Source organism: Mirounga leonina, unplaced genomic scaffold (assembly GCF_011800145.1).
Source record: "Mirounga leonina isolate KUSES-001 unplaced genomic scaffold, KU_Mleo_1.0 Mir_53, whole genome shotgun sequence".
In the NCBI taxonomy this organism is placed as follows: Eukaryota; Metazoa; Chordata; class Mammalia; order Carnivora; family Phocidae; genus Mirounga; species Mirounga leonina.
The window spans coordinates 4,369,275-4,386,153 of NW_023270807.1; the positions used below are offsets into that span (position 1 = coordinate 4,369,275).

Below are 16,879 nucleotides of genomic sequence, written 5' to 3' on the forward strand. Positions count from 1 at the left end.
CATTCAAGGACTGGTTGAAGAAACAAAGGTACATTTGCACAATGGATTAATACACAGCTGTAAAGAGGAAGGAGGAATATAGATCTATCCTGCTATGAAGTGATCTCCAGGATATGTTGTAAAATAAAACAAACAACGTATGGGGTCAAGTAGAGATGAAGCACAGGAGACTTTGTAGGGAGATGAAACTATTCTCTGTGATACTATAATGTATGGCACTATGCATGTGCCAAAACTCATGGAACTTTATGAAGTGAGCCTTAATGTCTATGAATTATAAAGGATCATTATAGGAGGTCAGGGGATCCTAGACAGAATACAGACTGTGACAAAAGCATCTATGCAATAACCTCTTCGAAGGGGGTGGGGAAAAGGGTGCCGATCTAAGGAATTTTGGAAATGAGTGAAGTCTGTAAGACTAAAAGTCAAAGACTTGTGCATAAGTAGTGTAGTCTAGTTGATAAAGTGTTTCCCACGGGTATATGGGTTAACAATTCTGAAAACACTATCTGTGTACTGGAAATGACGATCAAATAAATGGATGGCATACGGTAGGAGCCAGGCTTTTCAGTTTTGGAGTGGAAGGTTACAGATAAGCAAGGGTGGGGGGATAACTGGAAAGATCCAGGGGCCAGGTGGTAATGCATTCGAGTTGTAAGCCATCATTATGCACACGTTCAGCTTACCAATGGAGATATATGTGTTATTACATACATGGTACATACATACATACAAGTGCATACATACATTATAAATATTCATAGATATGGGGATATGAGGAGTTAGTATTCATACAAATATTTACTTCCCTGTCAGCTGAGAGAACCTAGAAGCAGTAACAGTTGCAACAAGCACAGTTAGTGTCCAGGTCTTGGTTTCTAATACTATTTCCCAATAAAAGGAAGCAGGGCTCCTTGGAGAACTGGCTGACTCTAGATGTAGAGCATCTTGTGCCAGAAAGTAAGGATGTGCTCTATAAAGCACAGTGATGGAAGTATGTCAAAGGGACAATGTCGTCAAAGTAGGAACAATTTGAGCAACAAAATAAAGTGGTATTGGATTATAAAGCAAAGTACAAAATAAGTGAGTCCATACCACTATGAATAGGAGTCCATACCAATATGAATAAATGATTCAATAAATAAATGAGGGAGAAGAGACAAATCTCCCATGCAGAAGAATTATTTTTTTAAGATTTATTTATTTTAGAGAGAGAGAATGGGAGAGTGGGGGGGGAGGGGCAAAAGGAGAGGGGAAGAAGACTCCCCTAGGGCTTGATACAGGGCTCAATCTCAACCCTGAGATCATGATCTGAGTTGAAACCCAGAGTGAGACACGCTTTAACTGACTGAGCCACCCAGGTGTCCCTCCCATGCAGAAGAATTATAAGCAATATATGTAGATACCCTGCTCTTAAGGAAGTGGAGCATAACTCCCCACTCCTTAAGTGTAGGCGGTGTGGGGTGACTTCCTTCCAAGAGGCACCGTCTGCAAAAGGGGAGAGGAACTTTACAGAAGAGAAACCTGACAAACACTGCCTCAGCCAGATGATCAAGGTTAACATCAACAGTAATAATTCATGTTGATAGTATGTACCCTCACTATGATATGATGAGAATGACATTTTACCTCTCTGGTCTTCCTCCCTAAAACCTATAGCCCCAGTCTAAGCATGAGAAAAACATCAGACAAATCCCAATTTAGGGACATTCTACAAAATACCTGGCCAGTACTCCTCAAAACTGTCAAGGTCGTCAAAAACAAGGCAAGTCTGAGAAACTGTCACAGCCAAGAGGAGCTTAAGGGGACATGCCAAGGAAATGTCAGGATGGCCTCTAGACGCCCTTGCTGTTCCCAGCACAGAATGCTAAGGTAGGATGGAGGCACCAACATGCACGTAATCCAAAGCCTGGGGAAGCACCTGCATGAGTACATTGTGGCTCCCACCCATTTTCCTGACCCTCTTTTACATCACAGGCTGAAATGCTTTTTCTTTTTTAAGATTTTATTTATTTATTTATTTATTTATTTATTTATTTATTTGAGGGGGTGGCAGAGGAGGAGTAGAGGGGGAGGGGGAGGGACAGGCAGACTCCATGCTGAGCTCAGAGCCAGTGCGGAGAGCCTGAGATCTTGACCTGAGCCAAAACCAAGAGTCAGACGCTTGACCAACTGAGCACCCCTCAGGCCGAAATTCTTGATCTGACCATGCCACACAGATAAAACTCCAGGCTGGGGTTGCAACTGTGGTTAGGAAATTAGAACTGAATTGGCATTCTACCCTACCATTGAAATTGTTACTTGGAGAAGATTGCTAAACTTCTCTGTGCCTCTTCTCATCAAGCTTAAAATAAGAATTATCATTGTAACCACTACCATCATAGTGTTTGTGAGGAGCATACAGGATAAAGTATGTAGGGTGCTTGGCCTAGTACTTGGCACTTAGTTCTCAATAAATGTTAGCCCTGTGCTGTTGCGCTTCGTATAATTCATTTAGTGTATATATTTTCCCCTGACAGAATTTAAGAAAATTGGTAACCAGGTATTGGAAAATGGAAAAGACAAGAGGGGGTGTTGAGTTATCACCGATGTACTCACTGCAGGGAAGGGCTACCACACTATACTGGAGGATCAAAGAAAAGAATTTCAGATATTGTTGTTTTTAATAGCTTTATTGAGGATAATCTACATACCATAAAATTTGTCCATTGGAAGTGTATGTAATACTTCAGTGACTTTTCAGTAAATGTACACAATTGTGCAATCATCACCACAATCCAGTTTCAGAACATTTCTATCACCTCCCCCAATTCTTTCATGTCTGTGTTTAGTCCGGGCTCCCACACCTAGCCCCAGGTAACTGATTTCTGCCTCCATAGATTTGTCTCCTGTTAAGTTTTGAAAAATTCAGTAGTAAAAGGTCATGCAAAACAGATGCTATTTAGGAACAGGCTCAACACATTTTGTGCTCTTTCTCGCTTTTTTTTTTTTTTTTACGATTATTTATTTATTTATTTGACAGAGAGGGAACACAAGCAGGGGGAGTAGGAGAGGGAGAAGCAGGCCTCCGGCGGAGCAGGGAGCCCGATGCGGGGCTCGATCCCAGGACCCTGGGACCATGACCTGAGCCGAAGGCAGACGCTTAACGACTGAGCCACGCAGGCGCCCCTCTTTTTTTTTTTTTTTAAAAGTAAGCTCTACACCCAAGGTGGGACTTGAACTCACAGCCCGAGATCAAGAGTCTCATGCTCTACTGATTGAGCCAGCCAGGCGCCCCCAGACTTAACATATTTTAAAATCACAAGTTTAAAGTTGTTTAAAAGTTATAGTTTTAGGTAACATGGAACTCGTCATAAAGTAAAATCAATTTTTTAAAAAAGGGGGGTAAGGTCAGAAGAGGTTCCACCTAGGGGAAGCTAGCACTGGGGTAGTGGTTCTTGAGAGGGGCTTCCGGGAGACGGTGCCATACCTGGAGCTAGGACGCCGCGCACCTGCGCCATCCCCGCCGCGGCCTCGCTCCGGCGCAGGCGCAGTGAGTCCGGTTTGCTGGCCGAGTGGGCGGGGCGCGGAGCCTGAGCCGGCGTTCACATCGATCGCGAGCGCGTAGCGATTGCTTCTGTCTGTTGTTTAGGTATGGCGCCGGCGACGAAGCTGAGAGGCGGCGGGAACCCGGGCGGGGGTCTCGCGCTGTGCTGACCGCGAGCGGGGCCAGAGTGGGCTATGGAGGAGCCTGGCTCGTTGGTCACGGGAGACCGCGCCGGTGGCCGGAGCTGGTGCTTGCGGCGCGTAGGGATGAACGCCGAGTGGCTGCTGCTGGAAGACGGAAACGAGGTGAGGGGGAGGGGTTCTTGGGCGGGGGAAGGGGGTTAGAGGAAGCAGGGCCGGGAGGGAGCCGGGGCGTCGGGCGGGAGGGGTGAATTGAGAGGAGGTGGGAGCCGGCCAGAGGGGAGAGATGTGAAGAGGGGGTCGTGAGGGAGAGGAGGAAGGGGTTCTGGTGCGGGCGGTTGGGGGAGTCGAGGTGCGAAGTGTTTGGGGGGGGAGATGGGGACCGCTCGGGAGAAAAGATGGCCCCTTTGAGAGAGGCCTGGGCCTGCGGTGCGAGAGCTTGGGCAGGAGTCAGGGTTGCGGGAAGGAGCTGGGGGAGGGGTTGGGGGAGGGGTGGGCGTGGAGGATGTGCGGACCAGCTGGGGTTTGGAGGGGAAGGAGGCGACTGGGTTGGGGAAGGGACTGGGACAGCCCTTGTTTGGATCGGACGGAGCCCTATGGTGTCCGGTCCTGGCGGCAGAGCTGCCCCAACTTCCACCCGGAGTCACGAAGCGCCCGGTGTCCGGGAGGCTGGGGGGAGGGGGGGAGCGGAAAAGCATGAACTTTCTAGAGTTTATTTTGAAAAAGACTGTGAGTTTGGGTCATGTCCCTTTAAATGCGTAAATATTAATGTAAAAATGTCTTCCTTTCCAACTCTTGAGGAAAATTGACGCTTTGGGAGGGTCCACATTTATCCTGTGAGTCTTGGTATGGGCTGAGTGGCACCCCCTGAGGTGGGTTGGGGGTAGGGTTCAGAAATACTAGAGCTGCCCTCTCCAGGGGCCGCTTGTAATGTTTTCTAATGCGCTCATGAATGCAAAAAAGAAAAAAGAGGAAAGGTGAGGCACGGTTCCAGTTGGGGGCCGCTGGGGTGGTGGTTTAGAGAGAGTGATAGAAGACGGGGCAGAGCGATTTAGAGTGCAATCCCCTCTGGAAAGGGAGCTGGATCAGGGACCAGCTTGTGGTGGTGACTGGGAACCATTTGGGTTTTGAAATAATTTCTATGAAAGATAAGTCTTTTGATTATTATGTATGTTTAATTAGATTTTTTCTATAAGGTACATAATCTCAATTCAGTCTCCCAGATATTTATTATTTATGTTTTTTGGTGTATTGTGAGAGGGACAGATAATAGCGACTTTGCCCTCAAAGAGTTTATTGCTTGAATGGGGAAAGACAATTTTATACAGTGAAGCAGTCTGAGAACAGGCATGCAGACTGTACAGTCAAGTGCCAAGATGCGGATTATTTAGTACTGTCCTAGAACAGTGGTTCCTCAAGTCAGAGATGGGAGTCAGGTCCAGCCTTAACTTGCTAGATTAGGAGGTTTTAAATGGTTACTCAGGTGTTGTAGATTGATTTGAAGAACAGTGGGAAAACACCTCTTCCCCCAGATCTCTCTTTTTCTATCCAGGTATCAGTGCCTGGAGTCCACATTAGGCACACATTCTTTTTTTTCTTAAGATTTTATATATTTATTTTAGAAAGAGCAAGAACACGCTAGGAGAGAGGCAGAAGAGGAGAATCTGAAGCAGACTCCCCGCTGAGCCAGAGCCTGACATGGGGCTCTATCCCACTGCACAGGGCTCGATTCCACAACCCCTGAGATCATGACCTGAGCCAGACCCAAGAGTTTGATGCTTAACCAGTTGAGCCACCCAGGCACCCCTCAGCACACATTCTTTGAGCTTGAGGCTTGAGCCTTGACCTTTCCCTGCCTGGCTTTTTCCAAAAGCATTTACCTTTGGGAAGTTTAACAAATGAACATACCAACACCTGAATATTAGTAGCTATTCCTTATTTTGTATTGGGTTTGGGCTTTTACAAGTATTAATCTGAGCCCTGCAAGTGTTCCACACTCACACACAGCCCTATAAAGTACTTAGTCAGTTGTTAACATTCTTTCAGATTCAGTTGATGTGGATTAATTCATTACTTCTGAATAGCTTGATAGCACTGGGAGTGGGAGTAGGAGTTGGGGGCAAAAAGAATTAAAGCCCCTGTAGCAAAGGCAAGAGGAACTGTAAAGTACTCCTACATATATTTTAAACTCTTGGATAATTTTGTGTAGGGCCACCTCTATGGGAAGAGACCCATACAAACCATAGTGAATGGTAAAGACGTAGTAGGAAGACCGGCTTGCCCTGGGTGCTTTGTGAGAGTCCTGCCAGGCCTGGCTGTCTGCAGGGTCTGGTGTTAGGAAGTAGTTGGAGCATAGCCTGCAGTGTGTATGAAGAGAGGTCTGAATTAAGGCAAGAGATGAAGTCGAACTTATTTTAGTGGCCCCCAAACCAAAGACAAGGTGGTGTGCACAAGATTTAGGAGGTGTGCTTATATGATTTAGTTATAGCAGCAGAATCAGTTTCCTGCCTTTCCAGTCCCCCTCAAAGTCTCAAATTTCCCAGATAAAACGATAAAACAAGGTTCTTCTTATTTCACTGAAGGGAATACAGCAGTAAATTGTCTGTCTGAATGGGTGTCCTTAAACTTTTTTTTTTTCCCCAAAGAGGCCTATTTATTTATTTATTTATTTATTTATTTATTTATTTATTTATTTATTAAGTAGTCTCTGCGCCCATCGTGAGGCTCAGACTCAGGACGCCGAGATCAAGAGTTGCATGCTCCACCAACTAAGCCAGCCTGGCACCCCTGTCCTTTAATTTCTTGAACCAATCCAGAGAGTTTGGTGGAAAAACAAATTAGATAGAGATGTATTGCTAATTAGCTAGGCCTTATAAGTATCTAGGTCTTTGGGAAGAACCATAGTATCTTCGTTTTCCTCTTTTTCTTTTCTTGTATTTGGTTTTCATGAACTTTTTTGCCCTAAGGGGGTTGGAAAAAGGGAAAGGATGGTTCTAGAGTATTTGCTGGCCATCTGGGAAACCATAGGAGTCATGCCCAGGAGAAATGAGATAGCAGTGAAGGTGGGTAAGGATGATGGCTTGCAAAACTGTTGTAAATAGAAACAACCCCCAGCACTTGCACTGGTGGTTTGTTGGCACTCATTTCCCATGGGAAATTTACTTTTATGTGCAAATGATGCTGGAATATCCGGATAAGCGCACCACAGACTAACCTTGGTATACCTAGGTAAATTATAGGACCAGACAGTAAAAGGTAGGACGAAAAAGAGTGGTTCCGTACTTCCCTGGATTCAGAGTCTGTAGGAGGCTATTTGAGAAAAAGGCACTCATCTCCCTTTTCTGTAATACATTACCCAGACAGCTCTCAGTGGTAACCTGGCTGTCTCCTCTCACGTATTAAAATTGTCTATGGAGTACTTCCTTCACCGGGGCACCTGGGTGGCTCAGTTGGTTGGGCAGCTGACTCTTGATTTTGGCTCAGGGTCATGAGATCAAGCCCCACATCAGGTACCATGCTCAGCTGTCTTTCAAATTAAAAAGAAAAAAAACAAAAACAGAAAGAAAGCTACCTACATGGAAATTCTTACTGCTCCAGGATGACAGATAAACCCTTAAACATGGCATCTTTTAAAAATTTTAATTATTTAATTATTTTAAGTAGGCTCCATGCCCAGCATGGGGCTTGAACTCATGACCCTGAGATCAAGAGGTGTATGCTCTACTGGCTGAGCCAGCCATGTGCCCCTAAACATTCCATTTTTAAAGGAGATATAGGTAGGTAGGTAGGTAGGTAGATAGATGGATAGATAGATATTCAGAGGAACTTGGATAATAAATACAATTTCTGGCAAACTGTTCAAAGAACTGAAGAACTGAAATCAGATTGTAAGAGTTCCTGGCTTCTGCTCTATAGTTTCCAGTGGTAATGACCCAGTTTCCAAACTTCTGACCTAAAAAATGCTCATCCTAGAATCTGGGAGGACTCATAAGCTCTTTATTCCTCTATTCACTCACACATATTTACTAAGCACTGTCCCAAGCACAGAAATACAGTGGTACACAAGATAGATAAGGTCCTTGCTTACGAAATTTATATTTTAGTAAGGGGTGGGTAGGTAAAGCAAACAAGATAATTTTGGATTGTAACAAGTGCATGCTAACAACACGAAGGAATGCAATGGTGGGGGAGGGTGCAGGCAACAACTTTAGGGTAATCAAGGTCGGCCCTTGAGGAGGCTGAAACTTGAAAGATGAGAAGGAGCCCATACAGATGTCTCAGAAGAGTGTTCTAAGTAGAGGGGACTGGAGAAAAGACCCTCAGGTAGTGGTGAGTGTTTCTGACTGTGGTATTAGATAAGACTAAAGAGTTGGAGGGGGTTAGGAAGTTTGGATCGTTAATGTAGTTTGGAAAGAAGGGAAATGGTCTGATTAAAAGATTTTAATTACCACTCCAGCTGCTGTGAAGAATGAAGTTGGTCTGAGTGGGGAAGGCAGGGCAGAAGCAAAAACAGCTGGAGGAAGTCAGGTTGTTTGGACTAAGGTATTGGCCATAGAGATAGAGAGAAGTGGACAGATTTAGGATATATCTGAATTACAACCGGTAGAATTTGCTAATGATTTGAATGTGAGGAGGAGGGACAGAGAAGAATCAAAGATGGCTCCTGGGTTTGGGGCTAAGCAGTTGCTTGGATGGTAGTGTCAGTTACTGTGATGAGAGTTTTAGGGGAAGCGTAGATCCGGGGCAAGGAGAGTCATGATGGTCTTTGAGGGACTGAGGAGGACTGGCATGATTCTGAAAGATTTTCAGAAAGAACAAAATGGGTAGCTTTTAGAAAACCACAGACCATTTGGCTTACTGTTCCCAGCTAAGGTTGTGGTATGGGTTATTATAGAGATGGCTTGTGCACCAAAAAGAAGCAGCAGGAGATTCTACGATCTAAATCTCAAGGGAATTTCATTTTCTTCCTTGACAGGGTTATTATAAATTAGACTGGTCCATCAGAAAAGTGTGATAGATGAGAATTGAGGCTTCTTTGCAACCTTTTTCGAGAGGCTCTCATGCTGTCCTCATGGATAAGATAGAAAACATGGACTCAGTGCAAAGACTTCTGGTTGAATTACAACTGGTTAAAGGTGTAGCCAGATAGTGTGGTGGAATGTTTATTAGGCTTTCCTGGGAGCTTTGCCTTTGGCTACATCCTGTTTCAATTTTTTATCTGTGTCTTAAATGAATGTACAGAAGGCCTTATATCAATATGGTGGATGAGTCAAAGCTGGAAGGGATATTGAATATGTCTGATGGCAGATTAAAAATTCAGAAAGGTCTTGACAAGCTCATGTGATAGGCTGAACTAACAAGATGAAATTTAATAGGAATCAATGTAAGTCCTGCACTCGAAACCAAATGTACCAACTAGTCAAGTATAGGACAGAAGAGACATGACTTAGCATAGCAATTCTTGGAGGAGGGTTAGACCAAGAAATTTAATCATTCCTAAGCCCGAGGATACATTGGCAGCATGATAGATCTGCTGTGAAAGCTAATACAATGTATATGCTCCAGTGATGATATCTAGAACTGGGAAAGTGATGCTTGCATTTGACTGTGTTATAAAAATTAATTTTTTTTTAAATGTGACATCTAGGAATAAAAATAAACCAGGAGTCCCTTCACAGATGTATTAGGCTCGCAGAGAGACGCAAACCTATGCCATGGGAGTTAAGTTTGAAGTAACTGGGAACATAGGGCCAGAACAGAGAAGACTAAGTAGACACTTTGTAACTGTCAAGCGGAAGGGGGATGGAGATTTTCTCATGGTGTTCAGAGCAGAGCCAGAGTCAAAGGATGGAATTTATAGGAAGAAAGATGCCAAATTAGGGCCATTGAAAAATTGGAAGGACTGTCTTGTATAGAGGCTGTAGTTCTTGGCAGTGTTTAAGACGTTGATGGGCGAAAGGAATGAAATCTTACCATTTGCAACGACGTGGTTGGAACTGGAGGGTATTATGCTGAGCAAAATAAGTCAATCAGAGAAAGACATGTATCACTGATACGAGGAATTCTTAATCTCAGGAAACAAACTGAGGGTTGCTGGAGTGGTGGGGGGTGGGAGGAATGGGATGGCTGGGTGATAGAATTTGGGGAGGGTATGTGCTATGTCTGGTGAGCGCTGTGAATTGTGCAAGACTGTTGAATCACAGACCTGTACCTCTGAAACAAATAATACATTATATGTTAAAAAAAAAAAAAAAGATAGTAGGAAGGGAAAAATGAAGGAGGGGAAATCGGAGGGGGAGACGAACCATGAGAGACTATGGACTCTTAGAAACAAACTGAGGGTTCTAGAGGGGAGGGGAGTGGGAGGATGGGTTAGCCTGGTGATGGGTATTAAAGAGGGTACGTACTGAACGGAGCACTGGGTGTTATATGCAAACAATGAATCATGGAACACTACATCAGAAACTAATGATGTAATGTATGGTGATTAACATAACTAAATAAAAAAATGTTAAAAAAAGGAAAGAAAGAAAGGAAAAAAAAAAAAGACTAGTTGATGGGGGTGTGTGGAAAGGATTCCTCCATCTCATGACAGAAGTTTAGGGTCCTCCCAACACTGACATTCCATGATTAACTTCATTCAGCTGTCTCTTGTCAGAACTTCTTGCCTTTTTCTACCTGCTGGTTCCTGTGGTAGCTGAAGGAGATAGCTGATAAGCTGTATGGGTTTCACAAGAGTCTGGTATCTTAAGTCAGGACGTGTGAATATTGCTGGTTGACAAGACTGCAAAGGACCTCCGTTTTCAGCAAAATGACTGTGTCTCTTACATTGTTGTCTTCCTAGGTGACTATAGGGCGAGGATTTGGTGTCACATACCAACTGGTATCAAAAATCTGCCCTCTGATGATTTCCCGAAACCACTGTGTTTTGAAGCAGAATGTTGAGGGCCAGTGGACAATTATGGACAACAAGGTACAGGAATCCACAGATGCCTAATGACTTTTATTGAATTTTTGTTTATTTTTAAATTACTTTTTTTTTGCATAGGTAATACAGAATACAAAATTAAAAGGTTCAAAAGTATACCCTCCCTTAGCCAGCCAGTTGTCTTCCCCACAGACGACCATTTCTGTATGCCGCCAGAGATTAGATTATACCAAAATAATTTCTTTTTTTTTTTTTTAAGATTTTATTTATTTGTTTGACAGAGAAACACAGTGGGAGAGGGAACACAAGCAGGGGGAGTGGGAGAGGGAGAAGCAGGCTTCTGCGGAGCAGGGAGCCCGATGTGGGGCTCGATCCCAGGACCCCGGGACCCTGACCTGAGCCGAAGGCAGATGCTTAATGACTGAGCCACCCAGGTGCCCCCCAGAATAATTTCTAATGACTTGAATGAAAGTTCATTACTTCGAAGGAAACTCCTGAATTGGGGCAGTAGGTCCTGCTCCAGAAACAAGACTGAGTTACTGGGGGAATTGTCCTTTGTGAGTCCTAGGTACAGAGACCTTGAGAAAAATCTGATGGATATTCTGGAGTATACCTATGTTTCAGAGCACTGGGAAGAGGAAGGAATTGAGCTGACTGCACTTAGCTCCTTCCCTTCCCAATTCCTTTCCATCAGAGCAACACTCCCATCCTCTTTTTAATCCATTTTATATATTTCTGTCTTGAGGAAGATTTCCTTTGAATACAGGCCTTTTTTGCTTTAAACAAATTTGAAAATCACTGGTCTGGTGTGAATACTAAGGGAGGTGAAATAGTGTGTAAAGCCCAGCAATTAGGAGGCACCTAAAGTGCAGATAGACAAGCACCCAGGGATACTGTGAAAATAGAGACTCCTCCAAGAGAAATTCGAATGTTGACCGCTAAGGCATTAGGAGGTAGGAAATGTCTTCAGACACCATCTTACACTGCTCTGGTTGGAAGAGTTGTAACGACACCTGGTAGAAAGAAGGGTAATAAATGGTCTGAGCCCAGTTCTGAGGTGTGCTGGGGCGGAGGGGTTACCTTTTACACTGCCAAGCACTGCTTGGGACGCCAGCTCGGTGTCTTACTATTCACCTCAGCTCTGATAGCATCGAATTCCACAGGTTAACACCTATGCTTCTGACCAACAGCTGTAGACTGGAGGCTCCAAGGATGCCAGGCACAAGTCCAAGTTGTTTACTTGTACTTCTAACCAACTGGAACCAACTGGTTCCAATGACTTCCTCCCCCTTCGGATTTGATTAATTAGCTAGAGTGGCTAATTAACCAACTGGGTGGCTCAGTTGGTTAAGCAACTGTCTTCGGCTCAGGTCATGATCTCAGGGTCCTGGGATCGAGCCCCGCATTGGGCTTCCTGCTCAGCAGGGAACCTGCTTCTCTCTCTCCCACTCCCCCCGCTTGTGTTCCCTCTCCCACTGTGTTTCTCTCTCTCTCTGTCAAAAAAAAAAAAAAAAAAAAATCTAAAAATTAGCTAGAGTGGCTCACAGAACTCAGGGAAACATTTGCTTATGTTTACCGGTTTATTATGAAAGGATAGGAATAAAGGATACAGAGGAACATCCATACAGAAGAGGTGTGTAGGGTAAGGTATGCGGGAAAGGGCACAAAGCTTTCATGTCCTGTCTGGGTGTGCCACTCACTCAAAACCTCCATGTAGTCATCAACCCAGAAGCTCTCTGAACCTATCCTTTTGGGTTTTTATGGAGGCTCTATTACACAGCATGATGGATTAAATCATTGGCCATTGGTGATCAATTCAGTGTCCAGCCCCTCACTCCTCCCAGAAGGTTGAGGGGTGGGACTGAAAGTTTCAACCCTTCAATTACTGGGTTGGTTTCCCTAGCAAATAGACCCTATCCTTAGGTGACCTCGGGCTGGACCAAGGTTGCCTCATTAACATAATAAAAGATACCTTTCTGTGTCACCACTTAGGAAATTCCAAGAGTTTTTAGGACCTCTGTGCTAGATACAGGGATAAAGACCAAATATGTATTTCTTATTATAATTCACAATATCACAGGTATCCCGCAGGCCTGCCTCATTTTGCATGCTTAAAACTGCTGGATTTAAGCTGTTGAGAAACTACCTTCCTGACTAGGATGAAGTTGAGTTGGCATTGTGTTGAAGGAGAGGGTATAAGTGCTAAGTAAATTGGTTTGGCATGCTTGGTAAGGCGTTAGGAGCACAACAGAGATTGGTGCTGAAAAGGGGGCCTCAGAGATGATCAAGTTTAACCTCTTGTGGGAATAGAGGAATCTGAGACCCAGAGAGAGAAATTGACTTGCCCAGGGCCTTCTAACTGGTTGAGTGAGTGAATGAGCCAGGGCTCAAACTCAAATAAGTCTCTACCATACCGTGTTGTCAAATACCAGTGAAGTACTCTGATTTGCTCTACAGGTCCGCTCCACTTTTGGAAAGTTCACATTATCTATCCTACACTTCGCTTTTACAAAAGACCTGCGTTGGTGCCTGTATTTGCTAACGAAAAGAAACAGATTTCTTTTACAAAAAAGAATCAGAAGATTTCTTTTACCAAAAAAGGGCAAAAATAGCGTTTAACATTTGTTTTGCAGTGAGCTGTTATAGAGGCAGCGTGCCGCAGAGCAGTGAGAGTGGCCCTGCTCAGCTCTTTCCCAGGGAAATACACATACACTCAGCATCTCAGCATCAAGGTGCCATAGCTTTGAACTGTGTCTGGGAGCTCTGTGCTTTAATCTCGATTTATTTTGTGCATCTGTTAGCAAGCGATGTCCTAAGGTATCAGAAAAGCCTAAGAGAGGTTATATTTTGGGTCTGGGCACAATAAAAAAATTTTCCACAGAAGTTAATGGTGATGGCTTCTTTGCTTCTTTGCTTTATACCATTGGCTTGGGAACGCTCTGCTTTTGGAGATCAGGGGAAACCTGTACTAGTTGTATGATTAAAAAAAAATTAGTGATGCATATCTAAGTCATAGATGCCAGGTTTTAAAGCCCCTGCAGTAGCTTGTATCAAACCACCTCAGGAAAAGATGTTTTCCTTATCAGCGTTGGTTATCTGAGAAATGGGGTTGCAGTATTAGAGAGGTGAGTTCGCTGGTGCTTCTCTCCTTGATTATGTGCAGTATGGATGTTTTCCATTTATGGGATAGCAGATTTTGAGAGGTTGGGAAGCCATCAGCTGGCTGATTTTAGTGTTCCTTGAATGTCAGCCTTAGGGACACAGAGGCAGCCCACGCCAGCCACAGATCATGACTGCTTCTGGGCCGCTCTCCAGCATTTGCCGTGTACCCTTTCTTCTAAGGCTGTTGTTACCATGAGACTCCTCTCTTAGAGCCCAGACAGATAATACAGAGAGAAAGCAGGCCCCAGATCCTTCCAAGTCTTTTCTGGTTTAAGCCTCTTAGCTTTGATTCCATTTGTGAGGTAACTGATTTTTAAGAGAAGCTGTGACTCGAGTGTTTTGATGGAGCAACTGTTCTTACAGGTAAAAGCACCAACCCCCCCCACCCTCCTGCCTTTTTTTTTTTTCCTTAACAGATGCTCCTTTTCTTTGTGGCTTTTTTCTGGCATGATGCCTTGGCAGTCCTCTTCTGATGAAGGATTTGAATTTCAGGTGCAGGACATTATTGTTATGGTCATATTTGAAGTCATTTGCCAAGTCTTTTCAAGAGGTAGAGATTTCAAATAATTCAAAACTCAGAACTACACTCTCTCTTCATTAAATGGTCTCTCATATGCTGGAATGGCCAGAAAGTGAAAGCTTAAGTACAGATCTAAAAATTGCAACAAATGCAATTTTAGTTTAAATTGACTTAAAAAAAGAAAAACCTTGAAGGACTGCTGACTTTGCACACAAAATGTTGTCGTTGTGTACATTTCAGTTGAAAAGCTCTTCAGATGGCTCATCTTATGTATTAATATCCAGCTCTTTCAGAAAATTGGTTGTTTTGGAGTCAGTCTGAAATGCCTTGGTGGGTTTACTTGCCTTCAGTCCTCGAGGCTCAGGCATGTTGTTTGAACCTTTCTCATTCTTCTCCTCTCATGTTGTTATTCGTGTGCTCCCTGGTGATTCCTACCTTCATGTCTGCGGGCTCTGGCATTTAATGTGTCTGGTGAATTCGATCATCTGTGAACAAACCTTGTTGCTTGGGACAGTTCAGCTTCTGGTTGTCCAACAGCTGGAGCAGTGGCTCTCAACCCCATTTCCAGTTTTTGTGCTTACCTGGGGTTCTTCTAAATATACTGCTGGTATCACATTAAAATTAAGAATTTCCATTCACCGAAAGACACCATTCAGAGAGGGAAAGGCAAACTCAGAGTAGAAGATGATATTTGCTACACATAACCGATGAAGGATTTATGTTTGAAAATGTACAGAACTCCAGATCAATAAGAAAAAGAAAGATAACCCAGTTTGTTTGTTTGTTTGTTTTTTAAGATTTTATTTATTTATTTGACAGAGAGAGACACAGAGAGGGAACACAAGCAGGGGGAGAGGGAGAAGCAGGCTTCCTGCGGAGCAAGGAGCCTGACGTGGGGCTCGATCACAGGACCCTGGGATCATGACCTGAGCTGAAGGCAGACGACAACTGAGTCACCCAGGCGCCCTGAAAGATAACCCAGTTTTAAAAATGGGCAAGAGCCAGGCACTTCACAAAAGATTATGCCCAAATGTTCAGTATCCATGAGAAGTTGTTCAACCTCATTAGTGATCAGGGAAATGCAAATTAAAACCACAATGGAATACCACTACATACCCGCCAGAGTGGCTAAAATTAAATACTGACCATCCTAGGCATTAGCAAGGATGGGGGCAAATAGTCTTTTGGTAGAAGTATAAATTGGTACAATCATTTTGGAGAATTATTTGGCATTATTTATTACAGTTGCACATATATACAGTTGCACATATTCTCTTGACAATAATTTCACTGCCAAGGAAACAGCCCAGGTGTTCATCAACAGTAGATACAATCTTACAGTGAAGCCTTATACTAGAATGAATATGAATGAACTGCTATATTCAACAGCATGGATTAATCTCACAAACAATATTGAGTGAAAGAAGACAGACACAGAAGAATACATACTATATGATGCCATTTATATAATTGTCCAAACTAGGAAAAACTAGTGTGTGATGTTAAGCCACACTAGTAGTCTCCTTATGGAGTGGGAGGGGCTTAGGCGCTAGAGGGAAGTAGGGGTGGGGGGTGGGGGGACGTTCTGGGATGCTGAGAATGTGGAATTTTTTTTTAAACCTTGTAGTTACACTGAGATGTTCACTTTGTGATTATTCATCTAGTTGTACATTTATGATTTGTGCACTTTTATGTTTGTGTATTATGCTTTAGTAAAGAATTTCTAATACCAAATGCTGGTGAGCATGCAGAGTAACTGGAACTCTTAAACACCGCAAGTGAGAATACACAATGATACCACCACTTTGAAAAACAGTTTGGCAGTTTTTGGTTTTGTTTTTTTAAACAACAAACATTTACTTCTCACAGTTCGGGAGTTTGGTAGGCATCAAGATCAGTGATTAGGCAGGCAGGTTTAGTTTCTGATGAGAACTCACTTCCTGGTTTGAAGATGGCTGTCTTTTTTTCTTTTTTTTTAAAGGGGGTTGGGGAGGGAGAGAGAGAATCTTCAGCAGGCTCCACGCCCAATGTGGAGCTCTGCAGGGGCTTGATCTCACGGCCCTGAGATCATGACCTGAGCCAAAATACAGAGTCAGACACTTAAACCAACTGAGCTGCCCAGGGGCCCCAAAGATGACTGTCTTCTTGTTTCATCTTCACATGGCAGAGAGCACTGAGAGCGGAAGCAAGCTCTCCCATTTCTTCTTCTTCCTCCCTCCCTCCCTCCTCCCTCCTCCTCCCCTTCCCTTCTTCTTCTTCTCTTCTTCCTTCTTACCCCCAACCCCAGTTTGGCGTTTCTTACAGTTAAACATACACTTCCCCAGCATTCCTGTTCCTGTCCCAAATTAATGAAAACTTACGTCCTCACAGAAACCTGGATGTGAGTGTTTCTCGTGGCTTTATTCATAATCACCAGAAACTGAAAAAAAAACAATGCTAGGGAATGCATAAACAAACTGATATGCCCATTCTCTGGAATACTACTTACCAATAAAAATACCAAATTACTGTTAATGCAACAAAATGGATGAATCTTAGTTATTATGCTAAGTGAAAGAAGCCAGACTCAAAAGGATGCATTCTATGTGATTCCATTTATACAA

At 43.6% G+C, this 16,879-nt stretch overlaps 1 protein-coding gene across 4 annotated transcripts in view; it reads left to right on the forward strand.

Moving 5' to 3' along the window:
• The first annotated feature begins 3,597 nt into the window (after positions 1 to 3,597).
• The window catches only part of RNF8 (ring finger protein 8), a 35,380-nt gene continuing 22,098 nt past the window's right edge, over positions 3,598 to 16,879 (forward strand). The window contains exons 1-2 of one of the 4 annotated variants that reach the window (XM_034990424.1): positions 3,598 to 3,831; positions 10,511 to 10,639. In XM_034990424.1, the coding sequence (XP_034846315.1) occupies positions 3,721 to 3,831; positions 10,511 to 10,639 (240 nt within the window). In that variant the 5' untranslated portion in view covers positions 3,598 to 3,720. The remainder of the gene's footprint in view (positions 3,832 to 10,510; positions 10,640 to 16,879) is intronic. The other 3 variants (XM_034990422.1, XM_034990420.1, XM_034990423.1) reach the window with 3 other exon arrangements.